The sequence below is a fragment of the Urocitellus parryii genome, chromosome 1, assembly GCF_045843805.1.
Source record: "Urocitellus parryii isolate mUroPar1 chromosome 1, mUroPar1.hap1, whole genome shotgun sequence".
NCBI classification, from domain to species: Eukaryota; Metazoa; Chordata; class Mammalia; order Rodentia; family Sciuridae; genus Urocitellus; species Urocitellus parryii.
This window is the reverse complement of record NC_135531.1, coordinates 185974467-185990904: the sequence shown is the minus strand read 5'-3', so window position 1 is coordinate 185990904 and position 16438 is coordinate 185974467. Positions and strand designations below refer to the sequence as shown.

The following is a 16438-nucleotide window of genomic DNA, read 5'->3' as shown; positions in this document are numbered from 1 at the left end:
TGTACAAGTACATGTTGCTCTTGACTATGTGAGGATAATATTTCTGGAAACAGACTTTTAAAGTTTATAGATTGATATTAATTGGAGTCTTAGATAAAGATATGATTTTCTCCCTAGATAGGTCTGCAAGAATTCATGAGTTTTCCCTCATAGGATCTTAAAGGAAAAAAAAAGATCTCTAAAGAGATAAAATTGTGTACTTATTCAAGTATAATATAATTATGTACTTAGTCAAGTATAATGGCTGGGTAAAATTTAACTTCAATCTCTCTCTCATTCCCTTGTTCTCTTCATCATTCCAAGTTTTTAAATAGCAAGATTTAAATGAAATATATTATAATATAGCCAGATGACATTTCTCAATTTCCCAGGCAACTAATAGCAATAACATCATCATTCCATGATGACCACTGCACTAATTCTTTTCTGATTTAGTTAGATTCTTCTATGGGAGTCATTGGTATATGCCACATTCTGTGGCATAACAGAGAATGGGATGGCTGAGAAGTACACAAAAATCAGAGCATCAACTTTGCTCCTTCTTGACTAGAGTGAATTTAGTCCAGTGGACATCTCCAACCCCTTCCATGATCCTTCAGGGCCAGGCAACAACATCAGGAACTCAGGAAAAACTGGTGAGATCTGCCCCAGAATGATATCTCCCTATGGTCCTCATTATACATCTAAGCCTTCCTTGGCTTCAATGTCTTTCTATAATATCTTCTCCCACCTGTCCTTTCAATTTCCAATTTCATATATTCCATGAAATCTCCCACAATCACTGCCAGCACCTTCAGATATGTCTTTCTCACTTAATACTTAAGTCCATCAGTCAGCATGGAATAAAATTTTCTAGATGGCAACCATTTGTTTGGTTGTCTTTTGTTTGATGATCCCAATGAGAATGTTAAATTGTGGGACTCAGGGCTCCAATTCTTCCTTTCTTTTTCTTTGCTTCTTATGTTCGCACAATTCAGCCTACCTTCTCCCTGCCTCCTGTCCTGCCATCTTCTCCACCACCATCGTCCCGTCCTGTGTTACTACCTGCAGACTCTGACTTCCTTATGTTTCCTGCCTCCATCTATTCCTTTGCTCTGAGTATCCCTTTTATTGGTTGCTATTGTCCAGCCAGGTCTCTACAAAAGATCAACCCAGGCCTTTTATATGAAGCCTCCTCCAAGCCAGGATTGACAGGTACTTATCGCCAGTGCTCAGGTTTGTTGTCTCACAAGCCATGGTGGGAAGGCACTTCATGCCCTCTTGTGTGTGCCCTTGTGACCCCCTATGTGTGTGCCCTTGTGACCCTATCTGGACAATGGAATGTAAGAGAAAGTAATATTTGCCACATAGAGGTCAAGGCATTTAAAAACTAGCCCCTGCTTTCCTGTCTCCGCCCCTGTGTGTCCTTCTCTCTGCCCTGGCAACATTCCAGATGATTAAACCTCCATGATAAGAGGAAAATGTGGAAGAAGACCTCCTACTGATGTATGATGGGTATGTGTCATGGTCACGACATGGCCACTCATTACTTAAACCAGCAAGATTCTAATTTTCTACTATGGCAACATAGCACAACCTGGAAGACAGTGTAATTAACTTTAGAGCTACCTCTTGTGTGCCCATAGCATGTTTTCTTGTCCCAACCTCAACATGTATGTGACTCCATTGCCACTATCCCATTTCCTGTCTTACTAGCAGTCTATGAACACCACAGGTTATGACTTTCATCCATGGGTGCTCCCATCCACCACAGTTTTGGCCTGTGGTGTCCTCTAAAAAACTTACACTTAATGAATGCATACAATGTGTCCCCCAACAATAAATGCACCTAGTTAACCCATTAAGTGCCAAGTTTTCAAGTCTGTGAAAATATTTAATGAAATTGACCCAGTTGCATTAAAATAGGTTGGAATTCATAACCGAGAGCTTACATATATATCCTTTATAATATGTGTATGTGTGCATATTTCATATGCTGTAATTATTCATCTGTTACTTTTCTCAGGAGATCAGCCCTCTAAAAACACTGATTATTTCAAAGTTACCTTGAGTGGTATATTTTTTTCTCAATTTAAGATTTTATAGGGGTTCTACCTCTGAACTAAGGAACACAATGGGTTAACACTGGCAATTCTGTAGCTTTGTTCATCCACTGGGCATAACCCATGCATCTACTCACAGTCATGGCAGGTGGCACCAGTGTAACCTGTGTCACTGCAGTTACAATAGAAACTGGCCCAGGACTGGGAGCAGCTTCCTCCATGTTCACAATAGTTTGGCAAACACCTAATGTGAGATAGCACAAAAAAAAGACAACAAAATTTAAAAAGTCAGTTAAAATAAAGAAGGAATAAATAATGTCTTATATCCAACAAAATGAATTAATTCTGGGAATTTATCCACTGTAATCATATGCCTAAGTCAGATTTCAAATGATGAACATTATATAACGGCTTAACCAAAACAGGTGTATCCACCAGAGGCTGCCAGGTAATGGAAGTCTCAGAGCCAAATTAGGCACTTGAGTTAATATTCCAGCACTGGGGTGAATGCTTATTGAATTTAAAGTTAAACTGATGTGGTATTTTATTTATCACAGAGAAAACGTATTCAGATCGTAATTTCATATGTTTTAAAGTTTTTGCATTTTTAAAGAAAAAGGGACAGATAATTGAGGTTACTCTCCATATGCTTCTCTCTTGGGAGAAGGCCAGGAAACTATTTTAAAATACATAAGCACAACATGAAATTTGAAAAGATGATGCCTGCTCACTTAACATGCAAGAAAATTGTATCATTTTTAAATGTGCCAGCGCTGTCCTTAAAATAAGGCCTTTACTAGTTATGGTCAAAACAATATGGCTATTCTGAGAAATATTTGCATCACACAATGAAAAGTTCTTTAAAACATTATGTAATTTGAAGCAGAAATCATACTTTGATGGCTTTGTTTAAGAATATGGTTCAAAATATGAAGAAAATATATGCTAACTGCTGCTTGCTATTCACAATGATGTTCACAATGGTGAATCAAGGTAATTACCTAATATTAGAATATTACATAGGAGATCTGTTGCTCACAAGGTTAATGGGGCTACTTTATTATAAAATGACTACAAATAATGTAAACAACAACAACAAAAAGATCATCACAGATTGGGACTCAATTAGGTGAAAATCCCACATATGAAGCATGCCACAGAAACTAAAAAAAGAATCTATGAGTTTCAAAAATTTGGGTCTTAAAAATGTTAGAGTTACTTGGGCTAGTGATAGTAAAGGTGATGCTTATTTCTCTAGGTGGAAATCATGATCTTTAGGGACACATATGCCTGCGTTTAAATTCCAGCTCATCTATTCACTGTATTGTAGTTTGCATCTTGCACACATACTTTAAAATTTCCAGTGTTGCTGCTGAGATGAACCCAGGAAGTGTAGTGAATAAAATTACGTGTAAAAGTAAGGATAAATAATGTAATTTCTGAAAACAATCTTTGCAACGAGTCTAAGAGAGCTATGGAAAACAAAATCTCACAAATTTAAAAAGAGAGAGGGTTCAATTACTGAAGTTACAAAGGTGTATAAAACAACAAATGGGTTCATTGAGAACCACTAAGAATTGGAAGCCAGCAAAACGCAGGATGATTTGCTCTAAGTGTCCTCGATAGGTGGGAAACCCTCCAACAATGATTGTTTCAAAGTGCAAAAGTAAAATCTCTGTGTAGGTTCAGATGTATTATTAGAAATTTCTGCTCAGCACAGCAAACATAAAATTGTGCTGACAGGTATTATGTTTGGGGAAAGCTTGCTGATAACTTCATGGCATCCAAGTCCGGCATAAAGAACAGGGAAAAAACAAAAAGAAAAAGAAAAAAGAAAAAACTTAAGAATCTTGCTGTGGATGTCTTCATCAAAACTGAACCAAAATGTAACTGTAAAAAAAAAAAAAAAAAAAAAAAGCAAATAGAAAAAAAGTCCTTTCCCTGCTACCCAATTTTGCCTTTCCTCTTGACTCTTATCCACTCTCCTAGACTTGATGAACAGGAACTAAAACAGACTTGTCACTGTTGTGATCAAAGTCCTTGTGAAGGAAGTCCTTGTTCCCTACCAACTCTGTGGGGGAAGCTACATAAATTTGGAGCATCAGTTTCCCTTATTAACAAAATGCAACTAAGGAGCCTGTCCTGTAAGCTAGCCTGCTAGCTTTGTTTTGAATGTCCACCTGCCCCACACGCTGCTTTCACCCTAGCATCTCCCCGGTTCAGCATCACCTAACTTTTTACTGTATCTTCACCTGAGCCTTCCAGGTTCATCCACAACCTCTCTATACCACTTTCCACTTCCTCCCGTCTCCCCCAAAACAAGTTTTCCAAGATTAGCAAATGATGATAGTATTGTTCCCCTACTTCAACAAAAAGTTTATTGCTTTAAGGCTGGAGAGCTGAGCAAAAAGCAACATAGATGTTTATTCTTTAGTTCTTTTACTTTTGGATCCAAATAAATTCAGCATACCCTCTTTTCAGTAGTTGGAACAATAAAATAAAATAAATCAGAAAGTTTTAGTAGCTGTATTTTCAGACATGAGGAGAACGTTTGTCTGCAGTGAATGGTACAGGAAAAAATTTTTTTTTTTTCCAATATGCAGCCTTCAGCAGGAAGGAAAGAGAGAGTCCTGAAGATATTTGTGTGTTTGGTTCCTGCAGTTCTCAAGGTCTGGTTGCCCTCCTGAACCTCTTGGGAACTGGCTGTTTTAATCTGTGTTGGGTTCTGTGAGATAAACCAAGACCTTTCCAGCAAAATCCTCATTTCACTCAGGAGAGCTCCAGTTGGGAGTCTATTACTTTCAATTCACAGAATCTTAATTTTAATTTTTTTTAGTTGTAAATGAATACAATATATTTTTATGAATTTTTTTTAATGTGGTGCTGAGGATCGAACCCAAGGCCTCACACCTGTGAGCAAGCGCTCTAAAAGTGAGCTCCAGCTCCAGCCCAGAATCTTAACTTTTTGTTAGATAGCATTCCAGAATTACAAAAGAAAATGTAAACATGTTTTTCTTATGGTATACATGATAAAAATACCTTGCAATCTTGAGATTACCAAATCCAATTGGGCCTTTTCTAGAAGGAATAGCTTTGGGGAAGCTACCAGAAATATAAATATCCTATATTTTGAACACATTTTCTTACCAGTACTGGAGACTGAACCTAGGGGCACTCTACCACTGAGTTATATCCCCAGTCCTTTTTATTTTATTTTTTAAATTTTGAGGCAGGTACTAACTAAGTTTCCCAGGCTGGCCTTGAATTTGCTATCCTCCTGTCTCAGTCTCCTGAGTCACTGGGATTACAGGGGCACATCACCTCTACTGGCTTCTTGAGCATATCTTTATAAGTCCTACACAGAATCTGCATTGCAGTATTAATAGACTCAATTTGCCACTGAAAATCTAGGCTATAAATTCATCTGTCTATGGTCAATGAACAAACCAATGATGTATTTCTGGAAGGGAAAAAGGATACTTGAATAAGCGAACATCTAATATTCCAAGAATGAGGGGAAAAGAAAATGAATGAGCACTTGTAAGGCTGCCTTGGAGCTTGATTCATTTTGGTTCAACACATACCATGATTAGAGAAACTCATCTGTAAAGTAGACATTCAAAATAAAAGATGTCTAAGCCCAATTTGCTTTTTTAAAAAGAAAGGGCAGGGTTTTATTTATTTATTTATTCATTTATTTATTCTAATTAGGTATATATGACATCAGAATGCATTTTGATTCATTGTACACTAATGCAGTGCAACTTTTCATTTCTCTGGTTGTACATGATGTAGTGTCACACCATATGTGCAGACATACATATACTTAGGGTAATGATGTTCATCGCATTCTACCTAAAGAAAGGGCAGTTTTAGGAGTATAATTTCCCATATTCTTTAATCACTTAAAAAATGGACTCACAAAGGTAACTGCTCAGAGACCCTTAAAGGAAAGACCACTGACTATGAAGTGAGTCACAATCTTATGCATGAACCTTCTATTCAAATTGCCAGGAGATAATTGCTCTGAACACAGATCCTCTAAAACTCCTTTTGCTGTTGCAGATGTAACCCCACCTGGACAGATGTGGCTTTCCTTAGAGCATAATGTTTCAGTATGAGTGCGACAAGTCTTCCTGTACTCCCCAAGAGCCCCAATAAACTATCACTGTGATGTGTCCCAGCAAAGACTTGGAACACACATTGGCAGTCATTTTGCAGAGAGTGTGGGGATTTATAGGAGATGAAAGGAAGGGCTAAAGAATGGCAGAGAAGATTTAGAAGTGGAAAGAGAAAAACATGATGATGTCATAAGGACAAAGGTTATTAACATTTCTTTATAATTTCCCTCCAAAATCAAACATCTTTCAAAGGAGAAAGATTAGGTGGGGCTGTGGATGATCTGGGTAATAGAGGAAGGAGGAAAGTTCACCCAGAGTGGTCCAAAGAACTCATTCATCAGTGGTCATGGTCCAGAAGTTATGGTTCCAACTTCCTGGGTGCTGTTTAAGGTGTGTTCTATTGCTCACAAGAAACACAAAGGAACAAAACAGTTCTCTTTGAAGATTGATGCACAGCAAGGGAGATAGCCAAAAAGCTGCTTCACAGAAGGCAAAGGATCATTATAGACTGAGCCACTTGGTAGACTAGAGGCAGACATTTCTGAGAATTAAAACCAAAATCCAGTTTCAAGCATCCTAAGCAAGCACACTTGAAGGGAATGCACACTCTCAGTTGGCATTAGGAAGAACAAAAGGACCTCCACAGTTTTCCTTGATGAAGATCAACGTGGTAACTTCTTTCTGATTTAGCTTTAAACAGAGAAAACAGAAGTTTCCTGCTGGCGTGGGCAAGGGCAGGGAAGTGTTATGACCACAGAGAGATTCAGGTTACTTTCAAAAAAGGCAGGGTATTGCTTTGTTTTTCATTTGGAAAGGGTCACAGAAGAAATAAATATCTGTGGTTCCTCTTAAGCAAAAATCAGATTACTGAGTGTTATAATTTAGGTCTGAAGTTCCCCCCCAAATCTCATATGCAAGACAATGCAAGAATTTTCAGAGGTGAAATCATTACAGTACAAGAGGCAGAATCCACTGATATGGATTAGTTGAGTGGTATTGCAGGCAGGTAGGGTGTATGCCTGGAGGAGGTGACATGTCCCACTGGGGACATGACTTGGGGTTTTTCATTTTGTCCCTAATGAATGGAGGCCCCTAACCCCCTGCTTCCCTTCGATATGTCAAGAACTGCTTTCTTCTACCATGCTCTTCTTGCATGATGTTCTGCCTCACTTCGGGCCCAGATCCATGGATTCAGGTAAGCAAGGAAAGAACCTCAGAAACCATGAGCCAACATAATTTTTCTTGTCCTATATTGTTCTTGTCCGGTTTTTTTTATCACAGCCATGAGAAACCTGACTAAACCCCAGAGACTTTCAAATTTATTTATTTATTTATTTATTTTTATATTTTGAGTTCAGTCCTTTCTCCTACATTCCAGATTCATATTCCAGCTGACCAGTGGGTAGCTCCACTTGTGTGCCTAGGACTTTTCAATCTCCTTGGCTGATCCCTCTCCCACCTACTCCACCTGCATCCTTCACTATCACAGTTGAGAGAAAGACCATCTTCACCCATATCCAGACCCCCAAACTTGAAGGTCTTCCTCTTCTCTCACAGTCCATATTGGAGGTGGGAATAAAACCTTCAAGCTATTCCTTAAGAATATGTCCTGAATCTAATGGTTTCTCACCACCTCTGCCAATGCTGCATCTCTCACCTGAACAACTGCAATTACTAGCTAACTCTTCCCCCAGTTTCAGCCACTGGACCCCTTCGGTCAATTCTCACTCAAGAACAAAACAAGATTCTTTTTAAATATGAGGAAGATCCCATTCAAATCCTCTCCAATGGTTCCTTATTTTAACCAGGGGACAAGCAACAGTGTTAAAACTACCTATCAGTTTCTGCACCACCACTTAACTCTCAATTTATCCCTACACTTTCTACAATGGCCACACTATGACACCAGGTGGATCTCCTTATTGTCCCTAAAACATTGCAAGGATGTGTCTTTGTCGGGGTCTTTGCACTGACATTTACTCTGCCCAGAAAGCTCTTCCCAGTTACCACAGTAGCTCATGCCTCACCTCCTTCTGACTCTGCACAAATGTCACCTTCTCAAGAAGGCCTCCAACATCATGCTACTTCAAGTTGCAATCTGTCATCACTGGACATCTCCAATCCCCTTTCCCGCCCAGTTATTTTGTTTTCAATTGTCATTAGCACATACTTTCTTCTAATACATTGTGTTCTTTGCTTGTACATTTAAGCTTATTATGTGTCATGTGTCCTCTTGCAAAAGAGTGTCAGCTCCATAAGGGCACTGATTGCTGTCTGTTTGATGAATGTCATGGTTGAGATATGGTATGAGTGTCCCTGTGATGGTAGGCTTTGTCTTCAGAGTGGCACTATAGAGAGGTGGTGAGATCTTTAGAAAGTGGGGCCTGGCAGGAGGTCCTTGGGTCATTATGGATTTTGCTCTCAGAAAGTCATTTTCATACAACTCCATGAGTTCTCACCACAGTGTTGTTATAATAGGCACAAGTGTAGCACTACCACGGGATCAAGGCCTCATTACTTGCTTATTCCTGCACATGTTTCCGTTTCCACATTAAAAGATGATGTAGCCAAAAGAGACCCTAACTGAGCCTACACTAGACCATCTGGACTCTCAGATTCCCAAACTGAGTCCAATAAACCTGTTTTCCTTGATAAGTAGCCTGTGTTAGTTATTTTGTTATGATAATGATATTTGTGTCCATCCTCAGAACGGAATTAGGCAAACAATCAAAGCTTGTTGGTGGAGTTAATAAATGAACATTTCTGGGGAACAACAGTCAATGGAAACTCAGCCTTATCAGATAATCATGGTCTAGCTACTTCCAATCATTTGCTATCACCAGCCTATCCTCTAGAAGCACACAGCTCTGAGTGGGGAAAGGGTAAGAAAGAAAAAAAAAAAAAAACAGAGCCTCATTTTTTTTTTTTTTTTTTTTTTAAGTAGTAAGGAGAAGATGGCACAAAAAGAGACTTCTCATGGAAGCCATAGGCAAGGAACAGGTAAGGGAGAGCAGAGAAATCTGAGTTTCTCTGAGCAGAGAAAGAAGACATATTTTATTGTGGCTGTTTAGGCATGCAAGTAAATGGTGCAATTCCTTCTGATTACTTGTGACTATTGAGCTGGATTGTTGGGCTCTAACAACTTTATCACCTAAGTACTTGGAAAGATAATTGTCCCCAAATTGGGTCAGAAGCAGAACACTGTTGCAACCATGTGACTTAGAGCTCCTTTGGGGAAGTATCTAGCATTCCTGATGAAATCTGTGCACAGTTTTTGATAGACTTTAATAGCATGAAAAGTCTGATGGGAAATTCAGTTTAATTATCTGACTCGCCTTGATTCATGATATGTTTAAGCAGATATTCAAAGATGGGTAAGCTGACTCTTCCACTCATTTTTGGCCAAATATTCTTTTCCCGTCTAGTTTCCTACCAGCACTTCCACCAAGACAACGTTGGATCTTGGTTTTCTTGAAGGCTTTGTCAATGAACTTGAAATGGAACTCTGACATGTGCTCATAATCACATCTGAGATGTGACATTTTTCACTGTTTTATTGGTGAAGAATAGGAGACTAGATACCAGAGAATAAATTGTTCAAGTAGGAAGTCACAGAATCAACAAGGTGAACTATGCTACTTGTGACTGAAGTCTACCCCTTTCAAACACCATGCAAGAAGTCTCATCACCTTAAAAGTAAACTCTAAACATTCATTTTAGGGCTTCACTTCTGCCAAAGCAGGAGGTACAAGGCTTCACGTGGGTTGTCCACTGATTGCAGACACAGTAGTAAACTTGGAGCTCTCAGTTTATATTTCTTAGAGATATTTTTTTTTTTTGGTAGAAAAGGGACTTTAACAATATACAAGTTGATTAATTGGGAATAAATAGAACTATACTGTATAACAAAACATGTATTATTATAAGATTAACATGATAATATATAATTCTATATATACACATAATAATATAAAATTCTCAATAGTGGGGAAGGATTTCAATTATATTTTAACTCTAACACAAATTTGTGAAATCCTTAAAACAGGCCACAAAATGGCCCCTGTCCCACCCCTGAACTTTACTTTTCCGTATCATCCAGACGTTTTATATGTGTTTTAAGCCTGAGTTAATATGATTGCTTCCTTGTACTTAATACCAACATAAAAATTTTAACCTCTGCCTCTTTTCAGTACAAGGACCATATATGTTATCATTACAGGTCAGAGCTAGCCATTTAGTCTATCATGGAATTTTATTGCATTTTGAGGAAAATATACCTAAGGTATTTACTTTCACAACATAGAAAAATGCAAGAGTTCCTCAATGTTCATCAAGAAAATGGAAAGTTAAGTCAGGATTCAGCTTTGGTCTTTGAATGCAGGCTTTCATGGGCAGCTCACTGTGAATGCCTGTATATTGGAGCCCTTGACTGAGGACCCATCTATAAGGGACAAGGTGTTTCACAGGTCACCAATAAGCATCATGCCCAAATTCATCACTTGGTACTGAAGCATCTTCCTCAGCCACGCAATTGTTTTATCTCAGAATTTTCTGAATATCAAAGTTTTAAATAATCAAAATCATAATACTAATAAAACAATAATATTAATATTTTTGAGTAAAGAAGAAATATGGAAAAATTATATGGAAAAAGTAAAATGATCCCAAAGCTGATCTCAGACAGAGGCTTGCTTGTGATTCAATTTGCATTCTTTTCTGGGAAAAAAAAAACAGCTATAGATCACAACAGGATTAAGATTCAGGGTCAGTTGTTAAACAGGAAAGAACCTTACTTAGAACTTTAAACAATCTTTCATCAGGTGAAGGAGCCTAATTGCCATCAATTGGGGTTTTTAATTTTACTTTGTTGAACAAAAATATTTATTTCTTATTTTCTCCCTTAAAAAGTCCCCTGTCAGAAGTGAATCTTTCAATTGACCCATCCTTGCTGTTTTTCCTCATAGAAAAATGATAATGACACTTTGAAAATATAGAATAATTCTTTTGCATTTATAATTTTGAAGACAACTTAGACTATTTGAGTATGATCCTTGTAAACATCAATTTAAAATGTATAAGGCAACTGAATGAACTTTAAAATAGAATCTTTCTAAGGCAGAATTAAGTTCACTGAATTTAAAAGTTCATTTTCTGGATGTTTAAGTTTTATAAGAACTTGCAGCATTCTGCTTATTAAGGTAGTAAATTAAAGAATTTGGAAAGTAAATAAAATATATATTTAAATGTAGTTTAACTCTAGATAGGGTAGAGGGGTGGGAAAGGAAGGGAGGGGGCAGGTGGTTAGCAATGATGGTGGAATGTGATGGATATCATTATCCAAAGTACATGTATGAAGACATGAATTGATGTGAACATACTTTAATTACAGAGATATGAAAAATTGTGGTCTATATGTGTAATAAGAATTTTAATGCATTCTGCTATCATGTATTTAAAAAATAAAATCAATTAAGAAAAAATGTAGTTTAACTATTTAAAGGTATATACTTAAATGACTAAATTAATAAATCAGATTAAACATTTCCAAAGGTCAAAATCTGCTAGACTTACAAAAAAATTATTAGTTGAATTTTGGAAAAAGAAAAGAAACATAAAGAAGGGGGATCTTGAATTTACAATTTTAAGAAATGCAATATCACTTTCTAAAAAACAAAAGTAAGTCTTACTAACAACCTGTTCTTCATAAAAAATGTTCAAGTCAGCATCTGCATTTCTCATGATTCAGATATTAAATCCTACTTTCACCATGCTCAACTCTGGGGAAATCCTTTGCTCTCTATCACCATCTATGCAACACCTGTGAAACTGACCTTGGGGCCAATTCCATTTGTTCAGCCTGAGCACTGAATTCTTCCAGTTCCTCCCTCTCAGTTGGTATTTTTGTTATCTTAGTGAGTACTTTTTGGTGAAAGTAATGATGTAAGGATGAATTTCTTAACCAAATTCTCCTCCAAAATCCCTTCCACTTCCCTAAGCAGAATTCAGATGACTGTTGCCTCAAACTTGTACAGTACTTAACTTTTAAGCATTATGAAAAAAGTGCTACCTCCTCTTATTTGCATTAGTGCTCTTGACATATTTTCCTTGTGTCCTCTATTTTTTCTTGTGTTATGCACTGCCCCTTATGGTCTCTGCCAGTGTTTCAAGTTCCACAGTGTTTGTTCATGACACACATGAGGGTTATCATCTCTGACATAGTGGCACTGCCAAATCACAAACTATATGACTTCTTGCTTTAAGATTTTTACAGAGAGACTGGAAGGAAATATGTACGTAAAGTCACATACTGCTTAATGATGGTGATAGGTCAGAGAATGCATTGCTGGGTGATTTTGTTTTGTGAACATCAGTGAATGTACTTACATAAAGTAAAGCAAGCTACAGTGTCACCAGGTAATATAATTTTTCAGGGCCATCATCATATTTGGGAGTTGATTATTGACTAAAACATTTATTGTGCAGGGTGATGTGAATGTATTATATTTGTGCATACTTTTTTTTAAAAAGTTTGTGATTAGAAAATAGCAAAGACAAATTCATCTTAAATTGGAAATATTCTTTATAAAGAGAGGATCCAACCATCCTCAGACACATTCTCATACTGGGAATGAGATCAGCTGCATGAGAGAAGAGGTCCAGGTAAATGAGGAGTGGGCAGAGGACCGGGAAGGTAGTTGCTGAATTCGTGTGACAGCGAAAGTGTTCGGTGGACTTGCAAAGTGGAACCTATCCCATGAGCATTATCTGGACTCAGTTCTCTTAGTAACCACAGAGGTGCACAGTGAAGGCTTCTTTTCTCATAAAATTTCCAAGGCTCCCTGTGTCCCCACTTTCCCAGCTAGAGCAGAGTAGGCATTCAAATCCATCTTGCCTCCTACATTAAACTATGGAAATAATGTTAAACAGGTGATGCCTCTGCTCCTTTGGAACAAAGCCTGTCTGGCAATACACTCCTAATGATCACCATTCATTACAGTCTTCTATTGATCTGTGTAAATTTTAAAAGTCACTTGTCAAAATTAAAAGAAAAGGAGCTTTGCTGCAAGAACATGCACACAATGGTTAATGTGTGTGTCTAAGTGCCTGTCCTCCTATGACAGTTATTTAGATGCACACACTATAAGATAGAAGCCCGAACAGCAAAATCCTCAACTTGAACATGCCTAGAGGAAGTCATTTATTAAGAGGTAGATCAACATTAAAAACAACAACAACAACAAAAAAAAAAACCCACTGCATGTTTATGTTAAAAAATACAGAACTATTTTCCTTACTATTAAATTTCCCCCCTTGTCCATTTTTTATAACAGACTAAAATAAATAAGACACCCATTGACAAGCCTCTGAAATTTCCAAATATTCAGATAAACACTTCCCTATCCATGAATCTGAATGCATTTATGCTCCATGCTCTCTTTTTTTAAAGAATTCTCATCTCTTCTTCATCAGTTTAAGGTCAATCTAAATTTCTATAGGCTTTCCTCAGAGAGGAAAGAACAAAACACTTCAATAGTCCTCAAAATGCAAGCTGACTAATGTAAGCTCTTTAATGAAGCTCACACATTAAAAATCAGCTAGGTTGTCTGTTTGCTTTAATTAGCAGCCAACTGCATTGATCTTGTTTTGGTCAGATAGCTTTTTCTGAAAGCTTTTGAAACCTATTTCTATGCCTCTTCATGCTAACAATTACCATAATCCCATTTTACCCCCACAGTTGGATCTCCATTATAATTGAAATTTGTTGTAATTACAGCAGAGGCAGACATTAAAGAATTAAGTGAATAAAAAGAAAAGTGTCAGAAGTCAGTTTCCTAATTGGCCTGGGTCTAGTTCCCAGCAGGGAGTCAGTTGTGGATTGTTGCGAGAAGATCCCCAGATAATGGATAAGCAATGATGGTCAAAGAGTTTGCAGTGGACATCAGTGATCCCAATCTCAGTGACAGTGCTGGGATTCAAAAAGGAGGGAATCTTATACTCCGGGCCTGTGTGCCTCTCCTTATATTGACTGTTGATGGCCACTGAGCGAAAAACCGGTCATATCCTCCCTACACTATAAAATACACATCTAGTTTACAACCGCAGTGATACTCGGGGGTCTTTTAAGGCCAGTTCTTCAAAGCAGAGAAAATTCAGAATTAAAAACATATCAGTGTCATGCCTACCCTGATTAATAAGCAAAGCAATCTAAGACTGTGAAACTTTGCTACTGAAATCCCACTTACTTTCAAATAAATGAATAATATGTACCAAAAATGCAAAAAGGAAGATAACTGCCTATTAGCCTGGTGGGAGGCATTTTGACTAAAATGAATTGAATTTCTCTAATCAATCCATTTTTTTCTCACTTCTAAGAAAGTGTTCTATCAGAATGGAAATATACCACAGAACTTATAGGGGGACTCTGGATTTCACAAGAGAACAATCTAATCTGGTTGTTCTCTCACCTCAGTTAGGTAAAGGGTTTTGTGATTCTTACAAAAGGATGACTTTGTTTCATATAATCAAGTGGGCATTTCTTTTGGAATACTGTGGTTAATCAGGAAATGGACAGTCATGTTCCACCAATTACTTCAATGGTTTTATTCTCAAATTTTAGAACATCACTCAGAATCCACCATAAATGGTACTAATTCTATTGTTTGGCTCAGTGTTCCTCAAACTTTGATACAATGAAGATCCTGTGACATAAGTCTGAGTGAATCTATGTTGAGATTCTGCATTAATCAGAAGCTTCCAGATGATTCCAAACTAGAGGTTTCCAGAGCACACTAAATAAGAAAGAGCTAGACTGCAAGTGAGAAACACTCTGTAGAGATGGTTCAGAGCAGTTGTAAATTCTAAGGTGTTATTTTTTTTTCCCTTTTCTTGTTTTTGGTGGCTTTTTATAAATATTTCTAATTATCTTGTAAATTCTGAATTAAAATGTTATAGCTTCCAAACGTGTTATGTATCAGATTTTAACACAATTCACTAACATTTTGTACTCCAGGTTAACTCTAGAGGTCATAATGGAAATTTCCTTCCTCCTTCCCTTTGCACATATGAACTTTGAGTAGGCATGTTATCAAGATGTTATACAGCACCAGCCATATCTTATTCAGTCTGCTCAAGTCCATGTAGGGAGAATGGGTGAGGGGAGGGCACCACTATTCCAAAGCCTCATCCACTTAAATCTAGTGAAGCTCAAGAACATCTGCCTTCCACATACTCTTTCCCCTGAATATTAATAAGAAATTTACCCAAGAAAAGGTAAATGGGTAAACATCATATGAAATAATACCATAATATAGGAAATATTAACATTGATAATATATTAATTTCAGTTCTACATTTCTAAGAAAAACACACAGTTCTCAGATATAAAACAAAGAAAAGAAATTAGACCTACTTTGAAGGCTTTTGAATCAGTCTTATTGCAAAACATCTTCTCTTGCAAGGTAAAGTATCCAGAACTTTTACCACTGGGCTATTTCTCATCTATGTGAATCAAGATTTTTCTCAATAGTTAGAAACCAAAAACAGTATAGCCAAAATAAAATGGATACTGAAGTCCATATATGATTGTAATCTGTAACACTCCTTACTCCCTGGGGTCCAAGCATAGTTGTTTTCAGAGTCTCTGATAATTATTTTCAGAGACCAAACTAGAAGCATTAGATTTAATCTTCAATTGTTGATCTTATATGATATAGATAAACTTAAAATTTCGCAGAAAAAAAAATAATTTTACCACCTGGCACAATGGTGCATGCCTGTTATAAGAGCAACTCAGGAGGCTGAGGCAAGAGGATCATAAGTTCAAAGCTAGCCTCAGCTACTTAGTGAGGCCCTCAGCAACTTAACAAGACCCTGTCTTGAAATAAATAAATAAATAAATAAATAAATAAAAAGCACTGGGGATATGACTTAGCTGTTAAGTGCCTCTGGGTTCAATTTCCAGTACCAAAAACAAAACAACCACATAAAATAATTTTAGCACATAAAATAATTAAAAACACTCATATAATAGAAGCCAAGAGGGCTTAGGTTACACTTGGGTCCATCAATATACTTCCAGGTTTTATTATCCAAACTCATGGAGGCCTTATTCTCCAGTGGAAACTAGTATTGTCCAGGTTGGCCCTTGCTACTGAGGTCAGAGCGTGGCTCTAGAATTCATAGAAGAAGTAAACAAACACCAGCAGGTCCTATAGTTTCAGGATGACAATCTCTTTTTATAATTCTTTAAGTTTCATTTCAAAGGTTGATGACAAC

General features: G+C 37.2%; 1 protein-coding gene across 3 annotated transcripts in view; it reads right to left on the bottom strand.

Moving 5' to 3' along the window:
- Cntnap5 (contactin associated protein family member 5) overlaps window positions 1-16438 on the bottom strand; it is a 771818-nt gene that overhangs the window by 312826 nt on the left and 442554 nt on the right. For all 3 annotated transcript variants that reach the window (XM_077798231.1, XM_026402894.2, XM_026402896.2), the window contains exon 11: window positions 2180-2286. In XM_077798231.1, coding sequence (XP_077654357.1) covers window positions 2180-2286 — 107 coding nt within the window. The remainder of the gene's footprint in view (window positions 1-2179; window positions 2287-16438) is intronic.